At 37.5% G+C, this 18,478-nt stretch overlaps 2 protein-coding genes across 3 annotated transcripts; both read left to right on the plus strand.

Moving 5' to 3' along the window:
• Nucleotides 1-8,039: 8,039 nt before the first annotated feature.
• On the plus strand, nt 8,040-10,365 carry LOC106376587 (DNA repair protein RAD51 homolog 1-like). Of its 2 annotated transcripts, none has more exons than XM_048767396.1 (9): nt 8,040-8,262; nt 8,567-8,711; nt 8,790-8,900; nt 8,979-9,073; nt 9,212-9,306; nt 9,384-9,497; nt 9,585-9,714; nt 9,797-9,918; nt 10,025-10,365. In XM_048767396.1, the coding sequence occupies exons 1-9, from the start codon at nt 8,167-8,169 to the stop codon at nt 10,146-10,148; spliced, it is 1,032 nt and encodes a 343-aa protein (XP_048623353.1). In that variant the 5' UTR covers nt 8,040-8,166; the 3' UTR covers nt 10,149-10,365. The 2 variants fall into 2 exon arrangements, with proteins under 2 accessions (XP_048623353.1, XP_013672130.2); XM_013816676.3 differs by having other exon boundaries at nt 8,982-9,073.
• Nucleotides 10,366-10,768: 403 nt separating this feature from the next.
• Nucleotides 10,769-17,461, plus strand: LOC106373573 (phosphoinositide phosphatase SAC4-like). Its single transcript, XM_048767390.1, has 17 exons — nt 10,769-11,205; nt 11,295-11,486; nt 11,572-11,773; nt 11,884-12,049; nt 12,213-12,435; nt 12,759-12,835; nt 13,081-13,268; nt 13,341-13,438; nt 13,571-13,704; nt 13,812-13,940; nt 14,267-14,618; nt 14,999-15,120; nt 15,222-15,332; nt 15,840-16,019; nt 16,270-16,446; nt 16,720-16,834; nt 16,956-17,461. Exons 2-17 carry the CDS (start codon nt 11,397-11,399, stop codon nt 17,061-17,063), a joined length of 2,472 nt encoding a protein of 823 aa, XP_048623347.1. The 5' UTR covers nt 10,769-11,205; nt 11,295-11,396; the 3' UTR covers nt 17,064-17,461.
• The last annotated feature ends 1,017 nt before the right edge of the window (nt 17,462-18,478 follow it).

The following is an 18,478-nucleotide window of genomic DNA, read 5'->3' on the forward strand; positions in this document are numbered from 1 at the left end:
AGAAGACAAAAACATCTTTAATGAAACGTGTTTTATTAGATAGTTATTAATCTTATTTTATATTTAGTCACGACATTTTTAATAGGTCTAAATTTTAAGTATGTCATGTTAAATTTCAAATAGGATCTTGTTTTAATAATATTTGATTACGGACCGAGATGTTATAAATCAATTGATGGATGTCCATAACCGATCCGGTCTATAACCGGCCCATACACTTAGAGAGAGACAGCCCAATCCTAGAGAGAGAAAGGCGGCCACGACTCGGAGAGAGAGAGAGGCGGCCATGTAGATTGGAGAAAAGGAAACCATATTTATTTTTTCTTTGTATTTGTACTCTTTCCATATTATGTATTATTAGTTTTCTTAATCCTAGTTGGTTTAGGTTTTGGATACTTTCCATATTTCTATATCTTGTAATCCTTATATAAAGGAACATAGATTAATTGTTTGTTTTTAAGTAACAGATCAAAACGAGTTGATTACTCTCCAGGCCACTTTTTGACTTATCTTTACATTTAGAGTCACTTCTTACATGTGAAACACTTTGTTGTGGGCCAGCAATAAACTGTGGACAACTTTGCTCTTAATAGACATTAGATGCGTGGACAGATGATGTGTGGACGGGTGATGCGTGGACGTAGATGCGTGGACAGAGATGACTGTAAAAATTCCAAAAGTTTCATCAGAGCAAACTCCGCAATAGCTGAGCTTAATGATACAACCCCAACAACAATGTTTGTCTGTGGACAGGAAAGAAGATTTTGATTATGTTGTGGATATGAACACTAACATAACCATGAATAAAGAACAAGAGAGATCTCTTAAATTTGTGGATAGAAAATTGAAGCTTGATGTGGTGGATAGAGTAGTAACTCAAACACTAAACATTGATTAAAAAAATGTAACATATTGAAAGGCTATGATATGGATGTCAATGTGTCCACAATATCAAAGATGAACAAATTAATAACTTCAAACCAATTACGATCACATACATGTCTTGGGAAAAAAAAACAAGCTTGAGTGATGAAAACAAAGCTAAACAAACCAAAAAGTTAAAACGAGTCAGCTCCTCCTCCAAAACATTCGGTCAAAACGAGTCAGCTCCTCTTCCCGGTGAGCTACACCATTGATTCCGAGCTCAACATCGTCATGGATGAGCTCGGTGAAGCTGCATTGGTTCGATTTCGTCACAATCCTCCACCATGAGATATGTAGTATGCTAAATTATGATTTTTAATCATAATTTTACTCATCCACAAATAGCCATCCATATTTACTCATCTATGCTTACCCGTCCACACTATCTTCCCACACTCATCCACATGTGTCTTTCCATGCTTATATTCTACATTTAGTTATCCACGGTCTTCAAACATCCACATATCACTCATCCATAACACAATCATTGAATACGTGTACAAGTAGATGTTTTAAAATATAACAAAAAAATATATCAAATTAGATATCAAATTATAGAGAATAAAAAAACATAATTTATTATATCAACAAAAAATTTTATATGTATTTTTAATTTAAAAATAAGCAAAAACAAAATATTAAGAAGTACATTAAATAATAATAAAGAAACACATTTTTTTTTTCCTCTAGTCTAAAAAAGATCTAATTTTCTTTTCATTAAGGGCAAATCTGTATATTCTCTCTGTAGGTCCCATGAGAAAGCGTCTTACTAGTGCATTGTGGCTTTGGATTGTGGCTTTGGGTGTAATTGAAAAGTGATAAAGTATCTCTTTATGTAAATAATTCATTAAATAATGGGTCACGTGAGTTCGGGCTTAAAGAGATATGAGCTTGTAGCGAGTAAGGCCGAATAAGGACAACTGGACCACAACGTAATCGAGACTTGCTAGAGAAGCCTTTACCTCATTCTTCGTCTTGTTAAATGTCAGTGACTCTTTCAATTCGTTTCAGAGAAGTCTCGCCATTTTCATATTATGTATTATTAGTTTTCTTAATCCTAGTTGGTTTAGGTTTTGGATACTTTCCATATTTTTATATCTTGTAATCCTTATATAAAGGAACACACTTTTGATGAATAATACACAGAAACTTACAGTTCTAAATCCTAAGTTTCACAACACGTTATCAGAACGACAGCCTCTAACACCCTGAGCCTAAAACCAAATCGCTAAAACCCTAAAACCCTAAACGAAGAGAAATATGCCTCGGAACTTCAAAGAGGTCGTTCCCCCAAACCGTGAGGACCCAGAAAACGATCAAGATATCAAATCGAAGCCCTTGCCGATACGAATCAGTCAGTACAAACCGCTTGTCGATCTGACCACCGACGCGCTCTCACGCACAGATACAGTGCGCGCCAATTTGCTTTGGAACCCTAATCCAAACCCAAAGAACCTTAATCCAAACCCGACGAACCTTAATCCGTCCCCGCATCTGTTCCAGCTCGTATCCACCTGATCAGCTCCAGCCCCAAGGCGTTCCTGATCCTAGACGAACTCAGCTCCATCTTGATCCAGGACAGCTCGCGTTCCAGACAACAAAGCTTCCTGTTCGCATCAGAGCCGCTCGCGATCCCGACTGCAACAACTCCCGTTCGACGATCAGCTGCTCGCATCTCCAACCTCAATCCGTTCGCGTCCAGGCCAGCTCGTGTCCAGCTCGCGTTCCTGCCCAGCTCGAGGTTCATTCTCTTGGTTGTTCGGTTTCAACAATCTACTAACCTAAGGTAATTCGAATTCTAAGAACATGAAAATCGAATTTGGTTGATTGTAAAGAATGAAACCTAAAATCTAATCTCTATAAACTAAAGCCATAGGATAATAGATCAATCCCTAATGAGTAAATCGAAGCTCTATAAGTTCGATCCCCAAACCTAAAACGAGATTGATCCATTGATCAATTAAAATCAAAGCCTTAATAGTTTTGAATCTCAAATCAAAATTCCTTTGATCTAAGATCAAATTTTCAAAAATCCTAAAACCCTAATTCGAAAACTATTGATTGATTGCTTGCTTGATATAATCCGAATTTGATTGATTGTTTATTGAGATTGAAACTGATCTGATTAGGATTGTTGCTAGAATTGATTAATTGCTTACTGTTTTAAAATCCGAACCTGATCATGATTGCTTAAATAATTAAATCAGAATCTGATTGTTTGTGATTGAATTGTTTCTGAAACCGATTGCTAGGATCTCATACTGAAATTTGATTGTTTGAATTAAATTAATTGTTTGAGATTTCATGCTTTCATAATCACTTAGAAACCTGATTGCTAAGGTGTTTAAAACTAGTTGCATTATGTTCATATAGAAACCGATTAAGATTGTTCATACCATTAGCTGTGTGACTTGTCTTGCATCCATGATGATCACTTAGAAAATTGTTAGGATTGATTTTATTGCTTATAATCATCTTGTATACGTGTGGCTTGCATCAATATTACTAGGATAAGTAAATCATCTCGTTTGGTCGTGAGACCAATAATGCATTATAACCTGATCATTTTGTTTGCATATGATACTTCTTAGAAATTTTTTTTCTGGTCCGTGTGACATAAACTTTTATTATAAAGCTATAAAAAATTTCTAAAAGTATTAATAATTGTTTCCAGATGTCGAAAATCAACAACTTGGAATGGGTGCTTGATATGAAGTTTATATTGAAATCCAAGGGCCTCGGTGAATGTATTGCCAAGGAAAATAATGCAAGTAAGAAATATCGATACAAGGCAATATTAATTATTCGTCATCATATTATAGAGAGTCTCAAAGATCAGTACATAACTATTGAGAATTCTCTAGACCTTTGGAACAAGTTAAAACAAAGATATGATCACCAAAGGTTGGTGTTATTGCCAAAGGCTAGATATGATTGGATGAGTCTCAGGATCCAGGACTTCAAGTCCGTGGATGAATATAACTCAGAAATGTTCAAAATTGTTTCTACATTGAAGCTGTGTGGTAAGGAGATCACGGATGAGGATATGTTGGAAAAGACATTGTCCACCTTCCACACAAATAATATGGTGTTAGGACACCAATACCGTGAAAAAGGCTTCAATAGTTATGAAGATCTGATTCCATGTTTGTTGTGTGCTGAGCAAAACAATGAGTTACTGATGAGAAACAGTGAGATGAGACCTCCAGGATCCACACCATTACCTGAAGCACATGCAGCCGAAGAAGCTATGAATGAATCTAACCATGTCCATCATGATAAACCACACGGCCATTGCCGTGGTGGATGGAGAGGACGTGGCCGCGGCTAATACAACTTACATGGCCGCGGGAATAGCTATGGAAGAGGCCGTGGATATCAATTTCATTCAGACCATGGTCGAGGCAGAATCTGTGGTGTTTCTAAACCACAACACTCGACCAGATCAGTGTGTCATAGGTGTGGAATAAGTAATCATTGGGCTAAGAATTGTAGGACTCCCAAGCATCTAGTTGATGTGTACCAAGAGAATTTTGAAAGGGAAGAATCCTGAAGCCCACACGATCTTATGGAATATGAGACTTATAATTGTCTAAAAGAATAAGTTGATTTCGATGGCTTGTTTTGATTTTATGATTTCTTTGTATTTATGACTTATTTGAATTTATTATATGAATGAAAGTTTTTATTTTAAAAATCCTATCTCTGAAAATCTGAAATAAGTATAATAAAATCTATAATAATAAATCACCTAAAATTTCTTCATTCTTAATAATGGATAAATGGTTTCAAAATTGAAACCATGGGCATAGGGAACAAAGAATTCCTTTACATCGCCCAAAAAGATAAGAAATATAGTTACAGGTATAGTCATTCCCATGAAAGGCTGCGGTCATACTAAAGAGATCTAATGATTTATACTCACCCATAGAAGCCCATTGAGTTTAAAAAACATAAGAATGGTTTCCATATTGAAACAATGGGCAAAGAAAATAAAGATTTCCTTTTAGAATTCACTCAAGATCATAGAAAAAATGGCCGAGACTATACATGCATTCTCTACTGGTCTATACTATGCAAAGATCAGTATGATAGAGGCAAATGCCTGCGAACTTTTCACTCTATGGCATAACCGGATTAGCCATCATGGTTTAAACATGATGCAAAATGGGCACACATTGAAAGAAAGAAAGAGTTATCTCATAGAATCTCACAAGGGAAACTCATTAGGCCATAATTATAGTATGTCCATGAGGGGGCAGTTTGGACAAATCCGTGGCACATGTCCATACTATAAACGGCTTGGCCGAATCCTTTTATAAACCGCATAGGCCATTACTTATAAGGTCAAAACTCCAAATCTAAAGCTTGGGGACATACAAATTTTACATGCATCTAAGTTAAAAGCATCAGTCCATTTAGTGATCATAGATATTCCCCATCTCGATTAGATAACGGGTCAAGAGCCAGATATATTCCATCATTAAAGACATTTAGATGTGCCAATTGCTCCACCACAGAAAACTAAGATGGGACCTCAAAAGGAGGATGAGGATATATGTTGGATATGAATCTCCCATGATAATGAAGTACCTTGAGCCAAATATGGGTGATCTATTTAGTGGCCAGGAACACGGATTGCAAGTTTAATGAATCTGACTATCCAACATTAGGGGGAGAAAATAATAAGCTGGTAAAAGAAACAGAATGGCATCGACCATCATTGTCTTGGCAAGATCCTCGGACTAAAGAATGTGAAATAGACGTCCAAAGATTATACATTTACAAAGCTTAGCTAATCAAATGCCAGACACATTTGCTGACCCGGAAAAATGACTAAGTCATATATAAACCAGCTTGTAAAGCACCAACGAAAATGATGTCCAAGAGAGACATAATCAAGTTGCTACAGAGTCTATACAAGATAGACCAATAAGTTCCAAAAAATTAGAATCCTCGGAAACAAAAGAAAGGTGCAGATAATGATAAACAGATCCAAATCCGAGGTTACTAAGGAAACCATCCCAGACATAGAGATAAGGCCGGCCGGCTAAACATCTAAGGTACCAAACAATGTAGCTTGGGACACCAAGCTGCAAGGTAATAAAGGTCCTTGATAATAATAAAATCTCAATCGATTATATCATGTCTGGAACATTATGGAACACATAAAGAATGTCGACATAAGATGATTTTAGTAGCACTTGAAATTATGAATATATACGAGGATCATGAACCCATGTGCATACATGAGTGCACTCAACAAATAAGATAAAAGGAAAAGGGGACGTGGAATTAATTAAGAAAAGAGAGGTTTTGGTCCCACATTTCAGACACCTGTAGATGTAAAACCAGTTGGACAAATGAGTCTTTGTGAAAAAAAATGAAACATGGCGAGATAACAAGATATAAGGTACGACCATATGCACAAGGATTCACAAAAAGACCAGGAATCAATTATGAGGAGATATACTCCCATGTGGTGGATATAACAAACATTTAGATTCCTAATAAGTCTGGCCATAAGAAAAGAAAATAGATTTGCGGTTAAAGGATGTAGAAACCGCCTACTTATATGGTCCACTGGATAATGAATATATATATAAGTCCCAGAAGATATTGAGTTGTCAAATACAACAGGTTCTCGAGAACTAAAATATATATGTGTATGTTAATATCCTCTGGAGAGATTTCCCAAACGATTATCTAAAAGAAAGAGATTGAAATGAGAATTTGGGACAAACAAGGTTTTGTTTGGGAATAAAATTAAAACATCTTAAAAGATGAAATCTTTGTGCATCAAAGGACTTATAGAAAGGTATTCAACCAAATTTTAAACATGGACTAAAAGCTCGCCCATTGTGTTGTCCCATAAGGTACTTTGGTCCGGACACAAACGTATTGTAAGTCTCAAGAAGGACATGGTCGTGAGGAATTTTTGAATTAGACACGGATCCTTTGATCCCAAGAAGGACAAGGGATATGTCCTTGGTCCGAAAAAGTTCTTAACCCAAGTACCATTGGCGCCTTGATGTAATAGGCAAGCTATACTACGCTGGACATGTGTTTTTGCCATGAATCTCTTGTATATGTTTAGATCATGTCCGATCATGAGGTTATCTATCAGATCCACATCAAGCTCGATCACAGACATGATATGTCTTTACACATGGAGGTACGGCCATATCATGGCGTTCCATGAAACAAACCATCGCGGTCACATCATCTAATCATTCGGAAATATTGGCCATACATGAGGCCAGCCGCGAGTGTGTTTGGTTGAGGTCGATGACCCAAAACGTCCGAGCTGATTGCGGGATGGCCGAGAACAAAGAGCCAACAGTGATGTATGAGGACAATGATGCGTGCATTGCTCAGCTCAAGGACGGTTACATAAAATGTGATAGGACGAAGCACATATTGCCTAAGTTCTTCTTCACTCACGAGCTTCAAAAAGCCGGTGAGGTCTAGGTCGTCCAAGTACGATCCAGTGACAATTCAGCAGACCTATTCACCAAAGCACTTCCTACCTGCACATTCAAGAAGCTCACGCATCATATTGGGATGCGTAGGCTGAAGGACCTCCACTGAGGTTCACATCAGGGGGAGTAGTACGTGTTGTACTCTTTTTCCTTCATCATGGTTTTGTCCCACTGAGTTTTCTTGATAAGGTTTTAATGAGGCAACATTAAGCGTATTACAATCTCTGTATGGTTATGGCATCCAAGGATGAGTGTTATAAATCAATTGATGGGTGTCTATAACCGGCCCGGTCTATAACCAGCCCATACACTTAGAGAGAGACGATCCAACCCTAGAGAGAGAAAGACGGCCACGACTTGGAGAGAGAGAAAGGCGGCCATGTAGCTTGGAGAAAAAGAAACCATATTTCCTTTTTTCTTGTATTTGTATTCTTAGTTTTGGATATTTTCCATATTTGTATATCTTGTAATCCTTGTATAAATGAACATACTTTGATTAATTGTTTGTTTTTAAGTAACAGATTAAATAATGGGTCACGTGAGTTCGGGCTTAAAGAGATATGGGCTTGTAGCGAGTAAGGCCCAATAAGGACAACTGGACCACAACGTAATCGAGACTTGCTAGAGAAGCCTTTACCTCATTCTTCGTCTTGTTAAATGTTAGTGACTCTTTCAATTCGTTTCAGAGAAGTCTCGCCATTTCCCTCCACTCGCAAAGTCTCAATTTTGCTTTCACTGGAATCTATTCTGATTGAGAGAAATGACGACAATGGAGCAGCGTAGAAACCAGAATGCTGTTCAGCAACAAGACGACGAAGAGATCCAGCACGGCCCTTTCCCCGTCGAACAGCTTCAGGTACAGTTTCTCCAGAGCTATTTACCTTCTCGCTTCATCGGATCTTGCGTTAATTGAATTGGGTTCGCGTTAGTTTCACTAAAGATCTCTCCTTTTCTGCTCGTTCTGATTCTGAGCGAAAATTGGGATTCCGTTAGCCTTGTAGAGTGAAATACATTTAGGGTTTTTGTTGGATTCAGATAAAGTTGACACCTTTAGAGTTGTTTTGTTCACAAGAAGGAAATAAATCAGTGTTCTTTTGGTTCTTCTGGTTGTAATCATTTGGTTATACACCGTTTCATCGATTTGATTCTTCAATCTTCAGGCGGCAGGTATAGCTTCTGTTGATGTAAAGAAGCTTAGGGATGCTGGTCTCTGCACTGTTGAAGGTGTTGCATACACTCCAAGGAAGGATCTCTTGCAGATTAAAGGAATCAGTGATGCTAAGGTTGACAAAATCGTAGAAGCAGGCATGTCATATTGAAAGATCCTTCTTTGTTATATACAGAGATTATGCATTTTCTTATATTTGCTTCTCTGTGTGACAGCTTCAAAGCTGGTTCCTTTGGGTTTCACTAGTGCTACCCAGCTCCATGCTCAGAGACAGGAGATCATTCAGATTACCTCTGGATCACGGGAGCTTGACAAAGTTCTTGAAGGTTGGTTTCAGATTTTTGGTTGTTCTTAACAGGTCATTTTGCTACTATGATCTTCTTACTTTCCCCTGTATTTGTCAGCAGGCGGAATTGAGACCGGATCCATCACTGAGTTATATGGCGAGTTCCGCTCAGGAAAGACTCAGTTGTGCCATACACTGTGTGTAACTTGTCAAGTAAGAACCATTTTCATCAATTCACCACTCTGCTATTGTTTCTTGTGTAGTAGGAATCAGTGACCTTGAATCTCTTTGTACATCTTTGCAAAACTGAGAAAGATATTCACATTAAGGTTCTGGTTTAAAAATGATTAGCTTCCCATGGATCAAGGAGGTGGAGAGGGAAAGGCAATGTACATTGATGCCGAGGGAACATTCAGGCCACAAAGACTTTTGCAGATAGCCGACAGGTATGCTGTCCGTGTAACACATGTGGGACCATCTTGTGACAGAACAATCCGTGAAGTAATCAACCGAAATGATGCAGGTTTGGACTAAATGGAGCTGATGTACTGGAAAACGTTGCCTATGCGAGGGCGTACAATACTGATCACCAGTCAAGGCTTTTGCTTGAAGCAGCGTCAATGATGGTTGAAACAAGGTGCGTTGAGTTTCTTTTTTGGTGTTCAGTTCCAGTTTTGTTCATGATGAGATGAGAGTTCTAACTGTGAAAGTTGTGATGTAACAGATTTGCTCTCATGATTGTGGATAGTGCCACCGCTCTCTACAGGACAGATTTCTCAGGAAGGGGAGAGCTTTCGGCCAGACAAATGCATCTTGCAAAGTTCTTGAGGAGTCTGCAGAAATTAGCAGATGAGGTGAGACCATTCAGTAGTTTTAACTGTGTCCTTTCGCAAGTTCCTATCCTGAAACTTGCTCTCTTGTTTAATGGCGCTCTAGTTTGGTGTGGCTGTGGTTATAACAAACCAAGTAGTTGCGCAAGTAGATGGTTCTGCTCTTTTTGCTGGGCCACAGTTTAAGCCGATTGGTGGGAATATCATGGCTCATGCAACCACAACAAGGTCTGTAACGTTTGCAAATTCCAAACAATGTTTCTTTTTTTAATTTATAGAGAGAGTTCATTGGCAAAATGTGTTTGGTTAATGATGATGAGGAAATCATATACAGGCTGGCAATGAGGAAAGGAAGAGGAGAGGAGAGAATATGCAAAGTGATAAGCTCGCCATGCTTGCCAGAAGCAGAAGCTAGATTTCAAATATCTACAGAAGGTGTAACAGATTGCAAGGATTGATGTGTGTGTAATCATCTTCACTTGCGAGGTCAAGAATCCTTTTCTCTCTTGTCTCGCGTCACTGAGGATCATGAATTAGATTGCGTAAGCATACAAGTAGTGACGAGGGAGCAAGTTTTAGATTTGTAAGTAGGTTTTCCCGGTAATGAAAGTTGGTACCTTGTGTGTAAAGCAATACTTTGACATAGGGTTTAGCCTATTCTTTTTTTTTTCTTCCTTTTTGGCTCAGCTTATTTATAATCTTTTCTGTTCTGACCAAAAAAAAACTTGTACAATTGAACGAACACACTAAAACCCAAAAAGACTAGTGTACCCAAAAAAAAAAGAAAGATCTGTAATCCTTTTAGTGACAGCTGATATATCTTTATATAATCAAATTAGTGTTGGCGTCAGCATCATCACCTGATCATGTAAACATGTTTTTGTGACACCTTTTGATAATATTTATTTTGCTAAAATGAGTACTCGTGAATCATGATAATTGACTTTTAGTTATAAAAAAAAAGGAGGATGTGAACGAAAGAAAGAGTAATAACTCCTCGAAGGTGCAGCTAATTCCATTAGAGTCCAGACAGCTGTAACTATATAGAGAGCACACTGTCACGGGACTATTTATTTATTTTTATTTTTCTGCAAATCCCAAAAACAATAAATAAAACAAAATAGAAATTGTGGTGTGTTTCGTGGCCTTCTTCTAATTGTGTTCTTGATCCAATCTTCTCCTTCCTTCCTTGCTTGTCTCCACCGAAACAAAGAAAACATCTGAATCATATCATCTTCTCCTTCCTCCTCCTCCTCATCATTAAACCCCTTTCTCTCTCTCCATCTTCTTCAAATTATTATTCTTCTCCAATTCTTCGTTTCATCTTCTAATTCTGCGAATCTGAGCTTTCTGGAGCTGTGATCTCCTTGATCGTTTCCTTACGTTTTAACAAAATCTCGCATTTGTTTCGATTCGAGAGCACCATAAGAAGAATCTTCCTTTGTGTTTCCGAGGCTGCTCGATTGTTTCTCTTATAATCACACAGTGCAAGAGATTCGTGTATCGAGTGAAAAAGTAATGACCTTTGATCTCTTACGACAATCTCTTCAATTTTTGGTTTGCGTGTAAATTCAAAATCTTTCTTTCTTTCTTTTTTCCCACAGAGACAAAAGTCTTGTGCTCTGTATTTTGGAACTTTTGTGAATGCTCCGGCGAGAGGTTGGATCTGTAAGTCAAAAGGCTTGGGAATAACCTCATCGCCACCAATGGAGAACGGAGGCTCGACCTCCTCCTCTGGATCATCATCTTCCCTTCAAGCCTCTATGCAAGAATTCAAACTCTTTGAGACTCAATCGGTACACATACAGCTTCCACTTTGCACATTTGAATCGCTAGGATAATTTTATTAGCTAACATGATTATATCTTTTTTTCTTTTCAGAATTTCTATATGATTGGTTGGAACGGTAATGGGGTGTATAGAGTACTAAAGATTGACCGCCTTGATGCGTCTGAGCTTAACGTCAGTGAGGATTCAACTGCCTATACCAAAAAGGAATGCTACGAGTTGCTTAAACGGATACACGAAGGAAACAAAGCCACAGGCGGTCTGAAACTTGTCACTCTATGTTATGGCATCATTGGTATGTGTTGCTTATGTTTACAGGAACCTAGATGCTTTTATTTTTACAGCGTGTTCTCACTATTTTTGTGTTTTTTTTTTTGTTCTCCCCATTTATGTGGGTGGTCTCAGGGTTCATTAAGTTTTTGGGACCATACTACATGCTGGTTATTACTGAGAGAAGAGAGATTGGCGAAATTTGTGGTCACAGGGTCTATGAAGTGTCCAAGAGTGAGATCATTTCTTTGCGAAATTCTAGCGTGCTTTCCAACTTTACAAATTCAAGAGACGAGAACAGGTGTCTTGATAATATCTTTATGCCCATGTTTTGTTTGTTCCAAGCTTATTGTTTAAGAGAGTACATGTGTTTATTTATTACACCCTTCCACCTTTTTATGAACTGAAGTCATTTTTAACACTTGCGTTTCTTTATCTGGTGTTTCCCACTTGTTGATAAACAGGTACAAGAGGCTCCTGTGTATGGTGGACCTTACAAAAGACTTCTTTTTCAGCTATTCTTTCAATATAATGCGTAGTTTCCAGAAGAATATATGCGACCGCGAGAGTGGTGGTACTCTCTATAAGAAAATGTTTGTTTGGAACGAGTTCTTGACTCGGGGAATTCGACATCATCTTCGGAATACCGTATGGACTGTAGCATTGGTGTATGGTTTCTTTAAGCAGGTAAGAATCGTATATTTTTCTGCCCCTCACTGCCAAAGCATAGAAAGTTTTCCCAAAATCAAATGTTCCTTTTCTTTTCTCACAGCAGCAGTTTTGTTATTTGTGTACCATTTACTTTGGGATCATTATGTTGTTCATGTTTGGTCTTGCACCAAAAGGTCTGCAAAAGAAGTATTATGTCTCACTTGCAAATTCTTATAGCTATTCATCTATTTTGATGTTCTTGGCTGTGCTAACTAGCATCTTTATTCTCAAATACCTTGAGAGTTTCATAGTACTGTTTAGATTCATAGGTGCTGAATCTTGATTTGTTGTGCATGTAGACAAGTCTTTCTGAAGCTGGACGGAATTTTAAACTCACTCTTATTGCTAGGCGCTCCCGCCATAATGCTGGAACCAGGTATCAGATTTCATAACTCCCTTGTTTCCTGCTCTGTAGGATACATGTCTGTTATAAGTCACTCTGTAACCTGTAGCAGTAACATGAAGTCATTTCAAATAAAACCCACATAAGAGTACAATGCGCAATCATTGTTCAATATTTGCCTATCTCCTGGGTTCTTTCCAACATGGAGATTTAAAATATGCATCTTTACTTGAGGTAGTTATTCTTCTTCTTTTCCCCTAACCCCCTTCTGATTTTAGGTACTTGAAACGAGGAATAAACGAAAGTGGCAATGTTGCTAATGATGTCGAAACAGAACAGATAGTGTCCGAGGACGTTCCTGAAGACCATCCCATGCAAATAAGTTCTGTTGTGCAGAATCGTGGCTCAATCCCTCTATTCTGGTCACAGGAGACCTCGCGGATGAATATTAAGCCGGATATAGTATGTAAGTGTTAGACTGCCTGGTCTCTATTCTCTCTCTCCTCTGTGTGTCTGAATATCTCAATGTCAAATACAGTGTCAAAAAGGGACCTGAACTTTGAGGCAACTAGACTACACTTTGAAAACCTTGTAGATCGATATGGAATCCCCATCATTATTCTGAACTTGATCAAGGTGAGCTGCCTAATCTTTCATAATCATTTCAGCCTAGGTACTTTTTGTATTGGAAAGGGCATGTGCACTGTCATTTTGATATTCTCGCACCTCAAAGCTTTCACTGATTTTTCCTGGTTCTTTTGGCAATAGACAAAAGAGAGGAGACCCAGGGAATCAGTTCTCCGGGCAGAGTTTGCTAATGCAATTGACTTTATAAACAAAGATCTGCCTGAAGAAAATCGTTTAAGATTCCTCCACTGGGACTTGCACAAACATTTCCAGAGGTATCGTTTTAAATTTCCGTTCCAACTCCTTCAAAAAAAAAAAATTATAAATACAGTACATATTTTAGACGAAAACCAGTTTTATCTTTTCTTTGTCTGTATTTCAGCAAAACAGCAAATGTCTTGGCACTTCTTGGCAAAGTAGCTACCTGTGCTTTGATGCTAACAGGTTTCTTTTATTATCAAGTTACCCCAGCAATGAAGCTCGATGGTTATCTGAGTTTGTCTTCATCTGAGTAAGCCTTTTGCTTGAGCTTCTGTAACTTGTTCATTATATAAATTCTTCCCCGGTTATTATTTCGCTGTCTGTTATTAAGATGAACCTGTCTAAGTAGTTCAGGGAATTGATCTTCTAGGATAGTATTCCTTTCCTAGCTATCTTCTGCAATGTGGATCACTTGTTAATTATCATTAACTGTCCGTAATTGGTGTTACTCTTTGGAAACTGGTGATAACATTCAACTAGATCTTGGTGGAAAGTGATGTACTCTATTAGAAAAGTTATTTTCCGTGCACCTATGTATTAAATTCTTACAGTACTAATGATGTCTTAAAAATGCAGTGCGGACATGTCTCCACGTAATAGTTCTGATGATGATAGTGGGGAATATGATTCCCCAGAGAAGAATTTTCGCTCAAGTAAGAATGTTGATGATGGCGATTATGATGTCAAGCCTAGTAGGCTTCAGAGTGGCGTGCTGAGAACCAATTGCATAGATTGTCTTGATCGTACAAATGTTGCACAGTATGCATATGGTTGGGCTGCTCTAGGACAACAGCTTCATGCTTTGGGAATTAGAGATGCTCCTACGATAGAACTTGATGATCCTCTGTCAAGTTCATTAATGGGGTTATATGAGAGAATGGGAGACACGCTAGCTTATCAGTATGGTGGATCTGCAGCCCACAATAAGGTAAGTCTATATTTTTCCCTAGAGTCCCGAGAGCATTGGATTAATTTTGTTAATCGTCTTGGAACTGCCTTTTATGTAGTCTTCTTTTAGAGACAGTTAGTTGATGGTTGATACTAATTGCACAAAGTAGATTCCTTTGAGTCTCAGTTGGGAATGATTCATATGAAATAAAATTATCCCATTCCACAGTTTTGACTGTTTCACAATTAAATATCAGAACTCCTTTCCTTATGTCATTTGTGCCTGCTAATCAATCAGCCTTTATAGTTGAGCCTATCAGCAGCGGACACTGGTTACTTGTCAGCCGACTCAAGTTACCATTATGTTCACTATTGTTTGGAGACACTTTGTTGCTTCATATAATTTCTGGTATAAAATAGGTTTTCAGTGAGAGGAGAGGCCAGTGGAAAGCAGCAACCCAGTCACAGGAGTTTTTGAGGACTCTGCAACGATATTATAATAACGCATATATGGATGCGGATAAACAAGATGCTATTAACATGTGAGCTGCTTCTCTGTCACTCTCTCGTATATACATGTTACGCCATGATCTCCCAGAGTCTTACAGAAAGTATTTGGGCCTTTGTGGCTTTCTATATGCAGATTTCTTGGTACTTTCCGGCCTGAACAAGGGAAGCTGGCGGTTTGGGAGTTGCGTTCAGATTCCCAATCCAATGAGAGAAATGAAGAATTAAGCATGGAGGAAGATGAAAGGTAGGTTTCTATGACTGCAATTATCTAGGTATATATGTATTTAGAACTTGATGGTCATCTTCCATTCTTCTGTCATCTTCCATTCTTCTGACATGCTTTGATGAATTGTAGGGTCTATACGAATTCTAATTTCTTAGACCTACTTGCAATGCGTTTTGTATACGAACTTTAAAACAGATAACCTCTACATCATTCGAAATTATCCCTATCATGAATGTCATTCTCCACCAGAACTTCCAATTTCCATCCTTTGAAACTGTTGTGATCCTAATCATATGGAATGATCGTATGATTTTGACACATGGAGGTGCAAGCTTGTTTATATTATGGGAAACTAGGATTGATATGTCAACTGCATCGAACTTTACCTTGATGTGTACTCTCTATTTGTTTATGAATTTGCTCTGTTTTTAGCAGATGGCTTTTCCATCTTCATTATAGACTTAAAAGTTAACAAAATTATTTTAACTTTATTACCGATCACAGCTCCTGACACTATGTTTCCAGGTTCTTTGTGAAGAGGTGCTTATCAGATGGAAATATTCTCCATGAAAGTCGCACACCGATGTCTGCAATGAGTAGCAAGCATGAAAGCATATCACGTAAAGGCTTGTCATCACGCCAAGTGACTCATATAGTTTCAGAGTCATCACCAGATATGCCAGCTGCTGATGTAGCATTATCAAGGTTTTTTTATTTATTTCTTACATATTCTTCTGGATTATAGATTAATAAAATATGTACTGCTGGTTCCTTTAGCTTGAGTATATGTATGCATTTGCTGTGTGGAGCTCTATTGTGCATATCAATTCAACCCTTGTTATATCTCATAAATTGATGAGTGCTGTCTTTCTACTTCATGTAGTCAAAAAAATTGTGTGTGCTAGTACGTTGGAACACTTGTTGGTCTGAATCATCAGCTGTAACGTCTTTGTAGGTGTGCTCCGTCAATGCCTAGCTCACATTTTTTTGGAGATGCGCAGAAGGTTCAACGTAATGGTAGTAACTCCAATTACTTGTCCGAGCAGGAAGACATGTCTAGTGTCTCAAATTTTGTTGATGTTGAGTGGCTTTCGTCATCGGAAAATCTATGCGAGAACGATCAATTGTACAGGTAAAAGTAATGTGCATTAACGAGATCAATGTACGATCTTAAGCAGTTGATGAAGCAACCGGATCTCGTTAACTAGAGGCTTATAATTTCAATATATCATATTGGTCATCTTTCTCAAAATCCAGCTGATTATGTTGCGTCCAAAAAGTTTATCATAAGATTCAATATCCATTTGTGTAGCGTTTTTCTCTATTGATGACTAAATTAACAGTAATAGCCTATTTCTTATGAGTGATCAACATTTTTTTTGAACTCACATTGCTCTTTTGGTAGGCCATCAGCGCTTGCTAGCTGTTCAACCGCAGAAATGTCATCATCGGAGATTATCATCAGTGAAATAAAACAGTCAACGCCAGCTATGAGCGAGAGTGGATCAAGCAGCAGGAAGGTCAGTCTCTTCCCAATTCTACTTTGCATGCCTATCAGATTATTCGATTGTTTTGAGAGGCGTATATTGTCACATGGTTACTTGCACATGAAACTTAACCAGAGTTTATATCCTCTGGCAGGGAAAGGAACCTATGGGAACCGAACCATCTGTCCACACAAATATTCGCGATGATTTTACGGATAGCTTCAAACAATGGGTAGCATATGGAGAGGCACTCTGCCATTGAAGCTCTTTCAACTTTCCATTTCCAACAAGAACAGACGTTGCCTTCACCATACTTATGGTATTTTATCCACATTTGGGTATTACGGTGCAATCATGGAGAAGGGACTGGTATAGAGATTCACGGTACCACATATTTGTCACTTGACGTTGGTGACCAAACGGTCGAAAGAGGTATACACTAAAGAGGAGGAATTAATAATTAAAAACAGGTGAGATCTTGAGTTTGCAGAGTAGTGAAATTATCATCTTTGTGGTGAGAAACTTGTGATAGTCCGAGACTTTTGTTAAGGATTTTTTTTATTGTTTATGTTTGAAGTCTCAATTATGTTGTAAATATCTGTTGATTATTAAATCTTATCTTGTAACTATTTTTTCCATTGGTAAAAATTCCATTCTTCATCGCCTGCTGAGCCATGCAATTTTATTGGTATTAGAGTTAATCTTCAGACCGTTAAGTAAGAGGATCTTTCATATTGGTAGAAAATCTTCCAGAGGTGTGAGCTGAGGTTACACTGTAAAAAAAGATTTCAGGGATTCACACAGTCTTCACACTGCCCAACTCGACCTACTGCAGAGTGGATCATACCGGATGATTCTTTTTTGAATAACATATCATGTCTCATATTTCCTCTGTTCCTAAATATAGGATATTCCAAAAAAATTTGATGTTCCAATATATAAAATATTTTTAACTTTTTAGGTAACTTTTACTTTATTAAAAACTGTGTAACCAATCATATTTAATAATCTATTTTATAATTGGTTGAATACAATTATTTTATAATTTTAATCATATTTTATAGACAAAAAAATAATTTTTTTTAATATGTGTGTTTTTTCCTAAACATATTATATTTAGAAACATAGGGAGTAACATTTATTATTACTCCCTCCGTTTCGATTTAATTGTCGCTGTAGAGAAAAAAAAATCGTTTCAAAATAAGTGTCGTTTTAGAATTTCAATGTAAAATTTATTAAAAAGATTCTCCATTTTATTTTTTTATTGATTGAAATATGGTTAGGTGTATAGGTAATTGTGTTTTTATTTTGAAAATATATAAAATCATATGTTTTATTAATCTGTGTGCATAAACCTAGAATGACAGGAGTATTATTATTTTCAGCATTTCTCAAAACACAAACACCATTTATTTCATGTACATTCTAGACGTGTCTATTGATATTTATTACAAGTCTACAACACCAACAAAAACATTGTTTTTTCAAATTTGTATGTGACCCACTTCTCCTACCAATTAAGCCTCAGCTTTACATGTTCTCAAGTATTTATTTAGTACACATAATTTGTCTTTCGTCTTCATAGTTCCAACTTAAACGCATGGCTTAACATTCATAACCCAAAAAACGTATGGAATATATCAAAACTAAATGTTAAAAGTCTCCATAGACATTTCA

The sequence above is a fragment of the Brassica napus genome, chromosome C9 (genome assembly GCF_020379485.1).
Source record: "Brassica napus cultivar Da-Ae chromosome C9, Da-Ae, whole genome shotgun sequence".
In the NCBI taxonomy this organism is placed as follows: domain Eukaryota; kingdom Viridiplantae; phylum Streptophyta; class Magnoliopsida; order Brassicales; family Brassicaceae; genus Brassica; species Brassica napus.